The following is a 15,883-nucleotide window of genomic DNA, read 5'->3' as shown; positions in this document are numbered from 1 at the left end:
ATTTTTTAATGTTATTTTTCCAGTGAAGCTGCAGTTTTTCCAGCTTGTCGTGTCATATCTTCTCCACACTACGCTGGCTGAATCCAGCTCTTATTATAAAAAGCTGAATCACTTGTCTTTACACTTTGCTGTTTGTATTTTGTAGCTGTATGTTTATTAATCACATGGGTGAACCACTGAGCGTGTAGTCTGAATTTGGGTTTACGTCACCGCAGCCTTTAGTTTTCCTTTAACGCATTTATTTATGTTCCTTTATTCTTGTGTTTTTTGGTCTGGAGGTTGGTTATAAGCTACGCACACAAATCGCCTCCCTGAGCGTTTTGTTTTTCTTTTTTCTTTTAGTAATTCTAACAAATTATTCTAATGTAACAAAGCTAGTATAATAACCTAAATTTATAGAGAAAAAGTTGGAGCTTTTTTCTTTTTTTTTGTTCATATTTCTGCAGAAATTATTTCTAAACAATAAAAAGCTAATCTGAGTTTGTCTCTGTGGGTTTTTTTTTAAAATCAGTGTTTTTAGGTAACAAAGTTATGACATTCAACTTTGCAGCTGATAGCAACATTAATATGTTCATGGCGAAGGTTTTGTTTCAATATTGGTGGGTACAAATATGAAACGTGGGATTTTGGGTCCTCTGGCAGAAAATTTAGAGCATCAAACATTTAATTTTTTGAATTCGGCTGAAATTTTATGCACCAATTTGTGCCTTTTCTGCTTCAATGTATGGTGCAAATGTCTTTAAGTTTGCCAAAATCAAAACCCTCTGCTTCTTTCCTTTTTTATTTAAGGGGACATGGAAGATAATACTTAACGGTGTAGAATTTTATTTATGAACAGAAAACAATGTTGCAAAAAAGACATTAATTTAAATATCTAAAAATGTGGGGTTTTTTTAAAAATTTTTTAACAACTCTGTGCGGCTGAAATGAGGCAATCATTTAACTATAGATATTTGTGGTTCTCTTGCTGCAGCAGCAGAGGGTGCTCTGCACAATACTACTATCTGTGCAGAGATGCTTTATGAATGGCAGCATCATACAATTTAAATCTTTAACCCTTTGAGATCTGAACCAATGGGCTTTTAAATACATAAATTGCAATGAGCAACCTGTAAATAAATCACCCAAAAATTTGAAAAAAGTAAAAAGTACAAGAAAATCATATAAAAATTTGAAAAATAAAACAAAATAAAACCCCTTGTTTTTTTTACCCCCTTATCATCATCATCATCACCATTATTATTATTATCATTATTGTTATTATTATTTGCTCATCCTTCTGCTGGCATATGGAGAAAATACATTTCCACTAGCATTGTCACAATTAATATTGCTGCAAATCACTGACGTGATTAAAAAATACCCTTCACATGAAGTATAGGAAAATCGAATATATAAGTTTTTTTCATCTACAAACATCATGACATAAACCTGGCATTTAAAGGGTTTAATTTCTGAAAATTAATAAATATTTGACATGTATGATTACGACTGATTAACTAACTGAAATAACTAAATGAAAGTGGAAAAATAATTAAAAATAATTAATTTATAATATTTAAGCCTGATAATATAATATATAAGCCTGGTTTTGAAAAGAGCATTTAGTGTGCAGAGTAATAAGCGCGTTTCTAATATTAAAGCGAGCTTTAAGGGTTAAACCTGTGAGGTTAGAGGATATTTAGCCTTCAGGGTCACTCACTACACACACGCTCACCTGAACAGGTGTTTCCACTTAATTAGCCCAATGAGCGTCTGTGTGCGGCCTGTTATTAGCATCACTTTAGCATCAGGAGGCAGATGTCGGCAGAAATCGCGGAACAAGTGAGTATTGCTTCTGTGTTTAAATTAAACGTGTTGTTAATAACGTAAAGCTACGTGTGTTAATGTTTCCATTTTATTAAAACCTGAAATAATCCGATGTTATTCTGGCTAATTTCGGCTAGCATCAGCGCACCGTTGTTGTTAAGCTAACGTTAGCTAGTTGGTTCTTCTTAATTTAAGAGTATTTGGCTTTATTTTCGCTAACTTAAAATACTTGTTATTAGTTATTCCTTTATTTTACATTTAGTTACTTAATTCCCATGTATTTTTGTTTCGTTTGGATGTTTATAACTGGATTTAAACGATGTAACTTGAGGATATTTATGCTAATCGAGGCTAGCTAGTACAACCTGCTGTTAGCTTTGAGCTAGCTAATAGGTTCCTCCTTCTATAATGTTTATTTGGCTATAGCCAGAAAATTTTGATTTTTTTTTTTTTACAGTTTGGCTCATAAATACTTAAGAGAAGCTATATAATTTATTCTGCTTTATTTGCAGATTTTTTTTTTTATTGAAGAACCAAATATATACAAAACAGGTAAAAGTACAGTACAGGTAAAAAGAAAATAAGAAAATAGAAAATGACAGAATAAATAAATGCATAAAAATCAAGTCACAAAAAACAACAGCCAAACAAAAAAAAAATAAACAGATGTACAGACATACAAATACACAGTAAAATCAGTCAGAGTATTTGGGAAGAATTTTTCCAATAGTTTGATACTTTCATTGTTATTAATTAATCTGAGGGATTTAAATAGAGCTTCCAGTTTCACCAGTAAGACACAAAATTAGGAGTTGACTTTAAAGAACTGATGTTAATGAATGAAAAAAGTTGCATGAAATATAACAAAAATGATTAAATACTGAAGAGCACTTTTGTCAGATGATGTCTTTGAGGTTGAAGGAGTAGATTGAGTGTGAGGGTTTTAAAGAAGTGAGCTTCCACAACTGTCCAAAGTCCCCTTTAAAACCTGAACCAATTAGCTTGATTTATTGCTAAAATGTGGAAAAGACGGCAATGAGCAAAGAAAGAAGAAATGACCCATAAATTAGCAAGAAATTAGTAAAAAATTAATAGACACTTACCTGATTTTTTTTTTTTTAAAAAAAGAAAAGAATAAAAAAAAAAGTTAAAACAACAACAGTGACAACAAGCCAATGCCCTGGCAAAGGTGCCTAGAAATAATTTTAACAATATTTTTTTTTTTTTAACAATTTTAGATAAGCCAAATAAATAAATAAATGAATAAAATTAAATAAGTTATTGGGATAATTGTAGTATACTTTCCCCTTAGATAGCTTTTTGCTTAATATTTTCCAGAGCTTTTAAAATAATTTTCTAAATCTGCTAATTTTGTGCAATTTGTGGAATATTTTCTTACCAACTTTCTCATTGCCTTTCTCCCATGTTTTTCAATTAAACCAATTTGCTAAGGGTTAAAAGTTTAAATATATAAGGAAAACATGCATGTACTGTATGTATGGACTATCTATATCGTTATTTTTTATTTGTCCATTAAGGAGGCCAAACCAATAAACCGTAGTGGATGGAGAGACTCAGCAGCTTCATCTGGACCCGTTATGAATCTGTGTCAGAGGGAGGAGGTAAGAGAGAATTAAGTGTATAAGAGTAACTTTTTAAACTTTATTTCTTTGACATTCAACAAAACCTTCATGAGTCAGGAATCATACTGGGTTAACACCAGTGGGCTGGTTAATGGTTTAACACCAGTGCTTCACTGTAACTGACTGTTTCAGTGAAATCAGACGTTGGGTGGCTACTGTATTTGACGCTCAAGGCCACTGACCAGGCATCTGTTTTCGACGAGTTAACATTTTTTCAACTCCATTTTCACTCCATAACAAGAGCTAAAATGATCCGTTTATATAATAGCATGAAGCTGCCAGTTGCGACTCTTAGTCATTAGTACTTTTACTTTTGAAATGTCACATAGTTGCATTTTTTCTGTATGCAGGACTTAAAACTTTAAAATGTGGTTTTGCTTCTTTTATTTCAGAGTAAATGACTTGAATACTTCCTCCACCACTGGAAAAAAACCCACATTTTCACACCGTGTTTGCTATCATGTTGGTGTCGCCTGGTTTAACAGTCAGTGAGGAAAAAAGGGGTGCAAAGTTTTACTTTTGTTTCAGTCCAAACGTTACTTTAACCGATACACAGCAGACTTGTGGTTAGAACCTGGAAATGATATCAAAGATATCAACTGCTGATCTTCACAGCTCCGGTCGCTGTGGCAGTAAAGTAAAGAGGCTTTCCTGTATGTCATGAATCAGGAATCCTAATGGGTTAACACCAGTGGGCTGGTTAATGGTTTAACACCAGTAGGCAACTATAAGTTACAGTCACAGTGAAATCAGATGTGTGAACAGCTTATATGAAAACATTTATTTTGTTTCCAAGCGTAAACCAGAGAAATGTAAGATCTTACTGTCAAATATACAGAACATAAACAGAAACACTTAAACTGCATTAAAACAGCGATGATTAGAGCGATTAATGGAGTAACCAGGGAAGTGTGGGCATGTGGAGGAGGTGTGAAAGTTTCCAGTGCTGTTCCAACAGGACTTCCTCTTAAATTTGATAAATGCTGCTGTAGTCGTCTCTACTGACACGTCCAATAAGAGCACCACTCTACAGTAAAACCACAAAAATCATGCAGCTGTATCGAGGGATGGATATATGGAGGAGAAATAAAAGATAATTGTTTCCGTTTTTCTCCAAATTTCCTGCTTTTATTAGAAGTAAATCCACATTTATTGTTCATGCACGACATTTTGGCCAGCCTGCGACCCTGCAAACAGAAACTAATGTGTATGCTTATAGTGTAATTTTTTTAATCACACTAATTATGTTTTCACCTGTTCAGCAGCACCTGCACCATTGTGGTGCTTCAGAGCAGGGATACGTTTAACGGAAGTTTAATCTTAAAGTATTTGACTACCCTGAAAGTAAGAAAGACTTCCCCCGCTCATGAAATTCCTGGAAAAGTTGCGAATATAGAGAAACTGTTTTCAAGGCCTGGAAATGGCTTGCATTAAACATAAAGTTCTGAATATACACGGATTTGGAAATTGTTTAAAATATGTTCATAATCATGTTCCTTGTTTATCTTATCGACATTTTACAAATATTGTGTGTCATTCTGTTATATGGGCATGTCAATCAATCAGTTCATTTTTATTTTTAGAGCACCTTTCAAACAAATCAATTGCAATTCAGCAAGCTTTACGGTTTGATATAAGAAACAAGAACAACATAGGAAATAAGCAAAAATATGGATGTCTAAAAATGGATCTTAAAAAAAGAGAATTAGATTAAACTACACAATTTTGATAGTAAGACACTACATAAAAGCCGCACTAAAAAACAATGTTTTTAGTTTACGTTTACAGGCATCAATATTTCTAGCAGCTAGCTGGCGGCAGGAGTGTCAAACAAGTGAGTAAAGTTAGCAACGATAGCAGCTTAGAGGCAACTTCCTGGTAAGTGCATGTTTAATAATGTATGGCTTTATCACTAAAGAGGCCTACCCATTTTAAAGTACCGTAATAAACTCAGGGAAATATTATGGAAAAGTTATGAAAATGTTTTGACAATTCATTGGTAAACGTGTGTGCAAGCTCTGAAGAGCACATTCAGAAAACAGACAAGATTTCATCTGTAAGGTTGAAAAAAAATTTGCGTTCGTCAGTTATTTTATAATTTTCTCTCACTCATTCTCTCTCCCTCTCTCTCTTTACTTTTTCACGTAATTTTTCTTGTCACCTTTTACTAATTTTCTTGCAATTTACAGAATATTTCTTGCCAAGCTGCTTGCGGCCTTTGGAACTGATATGCATTTACAGTAAAAATGAAAATCTTTTCATCAATACTTAGAATTTGTAATAAAACAAACTCAAACACAAAACACAAATGTTTTTAAACTGAGATTTTTAATTAAAAAAGTCAAGGGAAAATCTAGTGAAAATCTAATTTAAAAAGTCAAGTGAAAATCTAATTAAAAAATTAATGAATAAAAAAAGCTCTCTGTGGTTATAGAAAGTAAAAGTTCCTCCCATGCTGACACTTTCTTTGCACTTTTTAATTACTTTTATCTGCAATCATCAGATAAACCTTGCGGATAATCTGTCGACACCTAATTTATAGCATTTGAACCACTAATGAATTATGCACTGCAATAAAAAGAGCAAAACTAAACAGACTACCTATAAAGTAGATTATTAGACATAATCCAAACACTGTTGAAATCGTGCTGAGCTCAGCAGTCAAGTTTTCTGAACTCCCTTTACTCAGCAACATCTCTGGAGACTGACCTTTCTATTTCAATGTAGACAGTCGGGAAATTGAAAGTCCGTGGTTTCCCTTTGTTGGCAGACAGATGGAGCCTGGTAGAGTACCCTCAGCGTGCCAATTATTGAGTGCAGAGTTTATTTGGTGATGGCTGAACGGCCTGTCGTGAGGAAGCAGTTGAGGGCGATTTGCTTCTTTTTCTCTGCTTTAGTTTTGCCTCTGCAGCAGCACAAAGTCTCCACAGAAGTCCTTTAAGTTTCATCTAATCTTGAAAATAAGGAGAAGCAATGAAAAGTTTATTTTTTACAACTTTTGTCTTAAATCGTTAAAGGATCGTTCACCCATAAATGAAAATTCAGTCATTATTTACTTCGATGGAAAGTCGTGTGAAGTTTTATAGTCCACAAAACACTGCCGGTTGTTCACGGAGAAAAGGCGTTGCACTCATCTCCCAAATAGTTCAAGCAAATGGGGACCTGAATCTAAAAGTTAAAAAAAATACATAATAAAAACACAAAATTCCTCCATACTGCTCATCTAAAGTAATCAAAGTGCCCTGAAGCCCTGATGTTACAAGTTGTTTTGAAAAACGTCACTGGTCTCAAGTTTTTTGCCTTGTTGTAGCCTTTAGCTCCTAGTGTTCACGTACATAAGACCAACGAGAGCTCAAAGTATCTGTACGCCACTCTTTACATGCTACCCAGACGCTTCCAACACACAGACAGTTATTTTAAATCCAAACAGACGTGCTGCTTGCTGCTAACTCCATAAACCTGTCTCTGTGTTGCAAGACCAACAAGTTGCAGAAGCACAAGGACAGAATTGAAACTGATACTTAGAGAGGTAAGATAAATAAATAAATGATGAGAGGCACAAAAGACACAAGAATAATAGAATAAGAAATAGAATAATATACAAAAAAATCAAATGGAGACAAAGAATGCACGATAAAGTGACGCTAAATTCCAATAACGGGTCAAACATTGGCTCATAATTTGTGGTTTTCTGATAATGTTTAAAAAGGAAAATCTTTTTCTCACATTGAATATGTCAGTATTTCTTATTCAGGCAGCATCATTTCCAGAATTAACTGTATCATGACTCCACGGTTTGGCAGTTTCCTGTTTAGATCTGAGTTGGTGTGAAGTATCGTTTCTGTGCAAATGTATATGTGCGTGACTCGGGCAATAAGTCTAACAGTATTAGCCAGCATTTTCAGCATAATCAGCATTTTCTTTCTTTCTGGCTTTGTCAGCGACCGTCAGCACACTGTGGCTGCTTTGACTTCTCGCTTAGAAAATGTTGATAGCAGAATTATATTGTGATCTACTTTTGTCACGATTGCGTTTCAGTCAATATGTTTTAAACTGTGCATGGTCCCTTTTAAATAAATAAATAAGTAAATAAATTAACAGTCAGGTTAATTTGCAAAATGTGAAAATAAAACTAAAAGTTGATAATAGTGTTCCAAATATCTAATTTAGGGTTTATGCAAATATTTTTTCTTGTCACATCTGAATGTGTCAGCACAGCCAGTCAGAATTAGTCTAACACTACAAGCTGGCCACCAGAATCGTTGGACATTGATATTTGGTTGACTTTGACGCGAAATAGTGAACACAGATAAACTGATATTTTTTTGGTATTATATTGTGCTGTTGAATAACCAAAAACCCAGCGTCTTCCAAAATATCATGCCCACGTCATCTTGATGTAGAATAACAAAATGTATTGGTAAAGAATGCAAAACATTATAATGTTAACATCCACACAATGAGGAATTACCGTCGTTTGACATTCAAAATATTGTCAGCCTTAGGAGAGGGAGGGGATGACAAGCAGCGAAGGGCTGAGGCTGGAGTCGAAACCCGCTGTGACGAGGACTCAACCGCTGAACTCAACCACGGCGCCCGCTTTACTTTACCCAACCAAAAATAAAAAAGTTGATCTGTTTTTACCCAATGTGTTCTACACCCTCATTTTGACCTTCGATAACTTCTTAAGAAGAAGAAATGGGAAATGAAAAATGCTGAATGTTATTTAAGGTATAAACTGTTTCAAAATTTTAAATGTCAGTCAATTTGCGTCACCACATTTTTAGGGCACCAGGAACCAGGCACCAAGCGGACTGAATATTATCAGAAGCAAAGCTTCAGAAGCAAAGCTTCGCTCTCTCTTTTTTCGCTGTTGCAAGCTGTTGCTGTTGAAGTTAACCTTGTCACATTTTGACAGTGTTGGTAATGACTTGGTGTGAGTATCAGCATCATTAGTGACATCACTAGCGCTGATTAAGTGCTGGTATGAATCTAATTCTGACTTTTTTAGACCTGAACCAAAATGCTTTCATCTGATTTTATTGCATTGGCAGTGAAAATGTTTTTCAAGAGTAGTAGTTGGGGCTGAGCGATTATACCTAAAGTCATTTATTCCTTCATTCATTGTCCGTAACTGCTTGTCCTTGTAAGGGTTGTGGGGGGGGGCTGGAGCCTATCCCAGCTGTCACTGGGCGAAAGGCGGGGTACACCCTCGAACTTCTGCTGTGTGCTATTAATCATTTTACTGAGGAATTTGGCTTTTTTTTTGGGTAGGCTTACTTCCTCTATAGCTACCGACAGCCTGCCAGCATTTCCATATAGAGAAAGATTGAACAAAAGGTCATGTGCTTGTGGCCCCAGGCCCCCAAATCACTACATCTGCCCCTGGTAATAATAATGAGAGCTCAGCATGAGCAACTGCATCAGACATGGAGTGATGCGTCCTGATGTTTCTAAATACTTCCATCCAAAGTGTGACTAAACCTGAAATTAACGCAGAACCGTCTGTAGAAGTCTAAAGAAGTCACTTTCCACCGCTGAATATTTGTCTGTTGGTTCATTCAGACACTTTGATGCCTTGAGGAGAAGCGGCGCTCTGTCTGTCTGTCTCACCGCGCTGCTGTCGGACCATCAGCTGATTGATCCGTGATAATGAAATGCTGTGGCTGTCAAACACTCAGCTGTTCTAGAGTCAAAGTTGTTCACTTCATTATGTAACACTTGTGCTGCCTGTCGCAGTGTTTTGGCTTGAAATTTGGCTCGGTGTCGTGAGAGCGCAAGATAGAGTCCAACAGAGAGACACAGCAGATGCGTGGGAGTTGGCAACCCTGTTGGGGAAAGGATTAACATAATTTAACAACACGCAAAATAACCGACATGGGCAAGATTACATCAGTTAGAGGTTCTGAATGCCAGTTTTGATAATTTAGTGAATTAATTACCCGGCCCTTGTAGTATTGGTACTGGACCTAAACTGTGACTTGAATTGACCTTTGACTATAGCAACGGAGCAGTGATCATGTAAGAGCCTATAGTATATTTCTTCAAATTCAAATTTTTACTTGTTTTTCCATCAAATACTTATGTATGACATAATGTGCTTCTGCAAATGGATATCTTATGCACCCGGACTACTAAATCATGACAATTATTTCAACTTCCTCCCTGTACTTCTCTCCTGAGGATTGCAGCAACACACTTTCACCAGGAAATTTCCGAGACAGCCAAAACTGCAAGTGCTGTTTATATCTATGTATTTTAGTAACGTCTTTAAAATCACTTCTTATAATCCAGTTTCATAGACATGCTTTTATGTGGTGACATCTTTTTATTTCTTTTTGTTAATTTGTATTTATTTTACCTATATTATTTATGTTTTATTTACTGTATTTCGTTTTATTTGTGGTTTTAGTGCTTTATTTGGTCTATTTGTTTATATTATTTTATATTGACATTATGCGTCCTGCATCTTCCATTATTTGTCCTTTTGTTTTAATCTTACCCTAACTCTACCCTAGTTTTGTCTCGTTTGTGCTCATTATACTGTTTGGCTTTTTGTTGTTGTATTGCCTTGTATATCCCATTTCTGCTTTTGCTTTGTTTGTCAAAGCACTGAATTAACACTATTTTTAAAGGTGATATATAAGTAAAGTTATTATTATTATTATTATTATTATTATTATTATTTCAGTCCAAGTTAAAATCAAATTTTATAATATTTAAAATAAACACAAGTTAAATATATCTGGGCATAAATTACTAAATGTCAGGAACAAAATAATTATATTGTGCACACAAATGTCAAATTAAAGGGAATGATTTGTCAGTTTCATTTTACAGTCATATTAGTTTTATTTTATAAAATTGCAAATCAGAAGATGCTGAGCTTTCGTGGAGGTGGTAGAGTTGGTTTATGTAAGATTCTAGCAAAGCAACACAGTGCATAAAATAAGCACAGCAGAAATGTCAAATAGGTTCACCACCATGTTTAACTATAAATCTGTAAACATTACAGTTCTGTCTTAAAATGACAACAGAAATAAACAAGTTTACCAATTTCTCATATCTCCGCAATTCAAAGAAACTGACAGTTGTCCAACCAGAAGTGTCCAACTGCGCCACGTCACAGTGATTTGGTCCATATCCATTTATTAAGTGGGTTAATGAGAAATATAATTAAATAATAAACATAAGAATGTACATATGTATATAAATATAAACAATATATAAACATATATGTATATGTTTAACTATAACTCGTTTGGATCACTCCTAATGCAATTTAATGAACGATAGAAATACGAACAGCCAATCACAATCTGTCTTATTTAGACGTCACATCCAACGTAGATCCCAACATTTAATTTGGACCACAAAATGTATGTTTTTATGTTGAAAAAAGATGGAGTGAAAGTATGGAGTGCGTAGGACGTGCTTTGCGCTGCTGTTTACAGAACGTTATTGTATTGAACGTTATGGATCCTCACATCGTTTGAGTTATAGTTTTAGTGATTAGTGCCGACGGCCGCTACGTGTCTTTTGACCCACTAGAACCACCTCATGGTGGTGCGGCAGTCCCCAACTCGATCTCAGCAGAGCTTAGCATTTACTGAACGTGACAGAGCTCATCTAAATTTAACCTTAGAATAGACATCTTATTTTCATTAACGGGAACTAGAGTCTAATTTTGGCGGGTTTTGGGGGGAAAAGAGTCCCTGTAATCAATTAGTTACCAGAAAAGGATGTGGTTATCAGTCAGGGACCTCCGAGGCAAATACAGAAGTAAAATCTCTGCTTGAGTTTGGTTCCTGGTACTCTCCAGTATACTAACAAATATTCTCTGTTCCTGATTCTGGCCAGGGTTAATCCCACACTGGTGCAATTACACTTTGTAATGTGATACATAAATTTCCATCAATCTGTTTTGGATTTACAAAACATGCAATAATTGCAGTTTTTATATTGGTGCTATCATGTCCTCATACAGCAAAATTAAAATAGCTTTTTTTTCCTTATCTTTCTTTTTTTCATGCAACCTGAGTAACTTTTAAGGTAACAGCTTGAGGTAAAATGCAGTAGCAGTTCAGTTGAGCAGCCCTTCGGCAACATTCATTATTCAGTCAGAGAGATTAGTTATTGAAATTAACTTGTAGAGTTGGATACTTTTATTCTAGAAGATAATCAGAACCACAAAACCCTTTTCAGTCTGACGTTGAGACATAAAACTATCTTCAGATACAATGCACCGTCTTTTGGTTATATTGCATTCTGGTTTACTTATTTGGTGTCTCATATCTGTTTTGTGTTGTCAAGATACTGGAATTTCTTACTTTGATACAATACCTTGAAAAATACCAGTGTATGTCCATTTTTGCCCAAAGTACGCTCTGCACTCCAAGAGGGTTGTGCCATGATTTTTTAAAAATTGTTAAAGTTGTTTTATCTTTGTGTATGGGTTTTATCTTTTATCTTTTTTTCTTCTTGTCATGTTTCAACCTGCATGTTGCCTGCGGTGTCTGAAAACCAAATCTACCTACGGGTACAAATAAAGTAACCTGAACCTGAACCTGAATAACCAAACGGTACAAATATTCCAATAGTGCTCCAATGAACAGTCTAGCTCCAAAAATGAAAAATATGAGGCGGCAGATGTTTTAAACGTGGAAGGGTGCCACAAATACATCAATGTGTGGGGAAACCCTGAATGATAATTTGTGGGACTCACAAATTATTAACTGATAACTGATAAACACTGGGATAATGCATAAATACTTGCAACTGGCACATTTTCCATCCCAAATGGCATTTGTATCCCAAAAATGTGCAAAGAAAGTAGTAAATGCATGGAATTTAATACACTACATGATTTTACATTACACTGATGTGAAGTAAAGGCTGGTTTATGTATAAGTAAAAATAGACTCTCAGAAAGGAACTCAAACCTCATTCAGCAACCACCCCCCCTCCTAAAAAAATAAAGATGCCACAATTTTTAAATTTTGATGAGTCAAGACAGTGTGCTTCCTACGCACACTTCCTTATTTGCTGCTTTATAAACCCAGACTTTACTCCATTCACTCTCAAAGACTCACAACACTCTCACATCCTCATTGGTGCTGATCAAAACAACCGCCAAGATGACGACTAAACCACTGCTTCTCCTGGCTGCGCTGACCTTCTGCTGCTGCATCGCCTCGATGCATGGTAAGAGATTACCCTTTCACATTCAAAATCTTTAATAACATAATTAGGTGGAATTTCCTTAAAATCATGTTTTTTTTTTCTTACCTCAGTAATCGAGTCCTCTCAGTATAGTATCTCTTACATATATGTGCCTTAAATTAATCAAACAATAAGGTGTCGTCCGCATATAGGGATATTTTTCTTATCTTAAATTTAGTTGTTTTTAGACACTATGTAGCTATAATTAAGGTTGATAAAACATTATGGGTATATAATTATATTTTACTAATCAATGTCATGTCTAAATATATTAAGGCCTTTTTTTTTTGCTCAGCAGCCACTTACTTGCTTTTTCTAAAGCTTTCAACCCCATCTTACAAACTTTGTCAGGTGGTAGTTTTCTCATGGCAGACCACTTTTTATTGCATGAATTAAGTTCAATATTTTAATGATTTCCATGAAAAATGAGCAATCTCAGTCCACCTAGGAAGATAGTGAAATGTGGTTGAAAGATCCTGAAAAACCTGACTGTGCAGACCTTGAGTTAAGCTCATTATGATTTTCGTTTCTCATTTATTGTCATTCTGAAGCTTAAAGCCACCACAGACTGAGATAATCATTAAACTTAATAATTAGGCTTTTTCAAATTAAATTTTTTACAGCTTTTGTGGGACGGTGTCACTGCATACGGACGAGCTCTCGTACTATCCCAATTCAGCTCATCAAGAAGATTGAGGTGCATCCTATTTCAGGACACTGTCGCTGGACTGAAATCATGTGAGTAGTCAAGACTGAATTAAATAGGACTATTTTATCACGGCTGTTATTTATGTTGTCATTTTTACTTACCAGTTTAATGTGATGTGAGTTGAAGTAAAGAGGATCCTGTGCTGAAGTAAAAGTAATGATATATAAAAAACAATCCATTATTAGAAAAGGCCTAGCCTAGAGCAAAAGTGAAAGAGGTGGAATAAAAGTGCAACATTGCACAAAATGTAGACTCAAGGTTTTATCTAGTCATTCAAAATACAAATCTCCAGTACTGTACAACTTCAGTAAATGTACTACAAGTTTCACTCTTGTTCATCTGAATACCAACTGGGAGCATCTTTTAACATTGCTATCACTCACCTTTCATTTAAACGTTAAGTCCAATGTGAGAGTTTTTCCACTGACAATAAAAAAGTAACTTCTCTTTTTCTCCACAGAGTCACCAAGAAGAAAGGCTCTAAAGTTTGTGTTGATCCAAATGCAAAGTGGGTTAACAACCTGCTCACCAAATTGCAAAGGTAATGACTTCACTTTGCTTTATTTTTATGTGTTCACATTCTTCTTCATAATTTTATACATTTAAAAAAACAAAATAGTTTAAGATATCTTGTACATATTAACAACAATAGCTTTTAATATTATTGTAAAATAAATATTTTTGCATTTTTGATTGATGGTCAGACACTAAATGGATATTTTTTTTAAAAAGAAATTTTATTAAATAGAATAATGAATATAATCGTTAGTTACAGCCCAAAACAAAAATGTCAGTGTTTGGTGTATGGTGTTGGTCATGCAGATGAAGCTTTTTTGTGTTTCTGCCTTTATTTTCCACACTTGTTAAACATTTTTAAATTTTTTTAAATTTTAAATTAAATTAAATAATAATTAATTAAATTTTTATTTTTAAAATTAAAAAAAAAAAAACAACAAAAAACTACAAGTTATAGCAGCCAAGAGCGTCCCCAACTCCCCAAATATCACTACCGCTCACTGCTGATGTTTTGAAAAAAAACTACACTTTTCACTGGTGTTGAACTTTAAAATATCACAAGAGAACTGAACAAACATTTTGTGATTAGACGCAATGGTTTCTTTTAAGTCTTATTTGACATGGAAACGTTTCTTTTGTCTCATTTTCGGTCCCTGAAAACAAATGCAAACAAAAAAAAACCCAACAAAAAAAATATTTTCTCACAATGTGTATTTGCTGGTATTTCATTGTGTCTAAAGGACGAGCTGAATGAAAAGAAAGGCTTCCTCTTTTCTTGGTTGTCAGTTATTCGAATAATGATATGATAAAAACATTACAAGAATCATATAATACTGTATCCACTCAGTTAATATTATGTCATCCTTGACCACCATACAGCACTATTCTACTGTTTCTTTCATTGCTATATGAATTACTATTATTTGTCTTTAATTAATCATTTTTTCTCGTCTTTTTCTAAATTCAGTAAAAACAAGAAGCCTGAATCAACTGCTGCCAGTGCTTCCAGTGCTTGAAGTACTGACACTTGTATACAGTGATGGTGCTGCTTTAGATGTAAAACGTGTTATTGGTGAATTCATTAATGCTTTATGGATACTCACACTGATATAAAAATGTTTTAAATGCGTTCATATTGCCATATTATCTTCAAAATTCACACATCTGTACTGTGATCTGAATTGTTTTAATGAAGTATTCATAGAGAGCTTTCATGTAAATTTGACCCCATAAATGTGAATTAAATGCATTGATTATATTTGCTGTAACCTCTGATGTGCTCATGATGTATTCTTGTTTTCTAATAAAGAATAAAAATCACAGACAAAAAGACTCAAAAAATGACATGTTTATTGCCTACAGGAGGTGGAGAGAGTCGGGGGTTTGTGTGGAGAGATGATACAAAAATGCTGTTGAGCATGTTTGGTTTCAACTGAGGTGAAAACAGCTCACTTCTTAAATACAGTTGTAGCCTTTGTAGAAGTCCTCTGTTCCCTCATGTGAATATGTTGAGACAAAATAAGTAGCGTGCCCTCAGAAACCGCTGAAACTCCCTAAGAGTGTGGATGAAAACCTCCTAAATTTCAGTTTTTTGGGGAACAATTTTTTTCAAAATAATTTATGAAAAAGGTCTCATTCAGAGTGCCAGTCCAAATCTGCAAACAAACAAACCAAATTAAAAAAAGCCCACATTAAATGCATTTTTTTTTTCAAATGGGACCCAAATCATATTTAGAAACAGTTTTAAGTGCGATTCCAATTAAATCTCAACAGATGTGTCTCGTTATCAAATTTTTAAAGTGTCTTTTCGTCATTTGCACCATTTGACGCGCCGATGATGACACAGCGATGTCCAATTACTATGGAGGAATTTGTTTGTTTGTGTGACAGCGCTCCATTTCTTAAACTTTGGCATCGGAAAGCCGCACCACCAGTGTAGCTACGTAGATACTGACGCGTATGTCTTCACCACAGCAACCCATGC

The 15,883-nt window shown here is 34.7% G+C and overlaps 1 protein-coding gene across 1 annotated transcript; it reads left to right on the top strand.

Annotated features, from left to right (window-relative positions):
- The first annotated feature begins 3,353 nt into the window (after positions 1-3,353).
- On the top strand, positions 3,354-15,227 carry LOC121944208 (C-X-C motif chemokine 2). Its single transcript, XM_042487930.1, has 5 exons — positions 3,354-3,431; positions 12,539-12,656; positions 13,298-13,412; positions 13,844-13,924; positions 14,867-15,227. Exons 1-5 carry the CDS (start codon positions 3,408-3,410, stop codon positions 14,913-14,915), a joined length of 387 nt encoding a protein of 128 aa, XP_042343864.1. The 5' UTR covers positions 3,354-3,407; the 3' UTR covers positions 14,916-15,227.
- Positions 15,228-15,883: the final 656 nt, after the last annotated feature.

Source organism: Plectropomus leopardus, chromosome 6 (assembly GCF_008729295.1).
Source record: "Plectropomus leopardus isolate mb chromosome 6, YSFRI_Pleo_2.0, whole genome shotgun sequence".
In the NCBI taxonomy this organism is placed as follows: domain Eukaryota; kingdom Metazoa; phylum Chordata; class Actinopteri; order Perciformes; family Serranidae; genus Plectropomus; species Plectropomus leopardus.
Note: the sequence above shows the minus strand (reverse complement) of the source record. Positions and strands in the feature narration are given on the sequence as shown.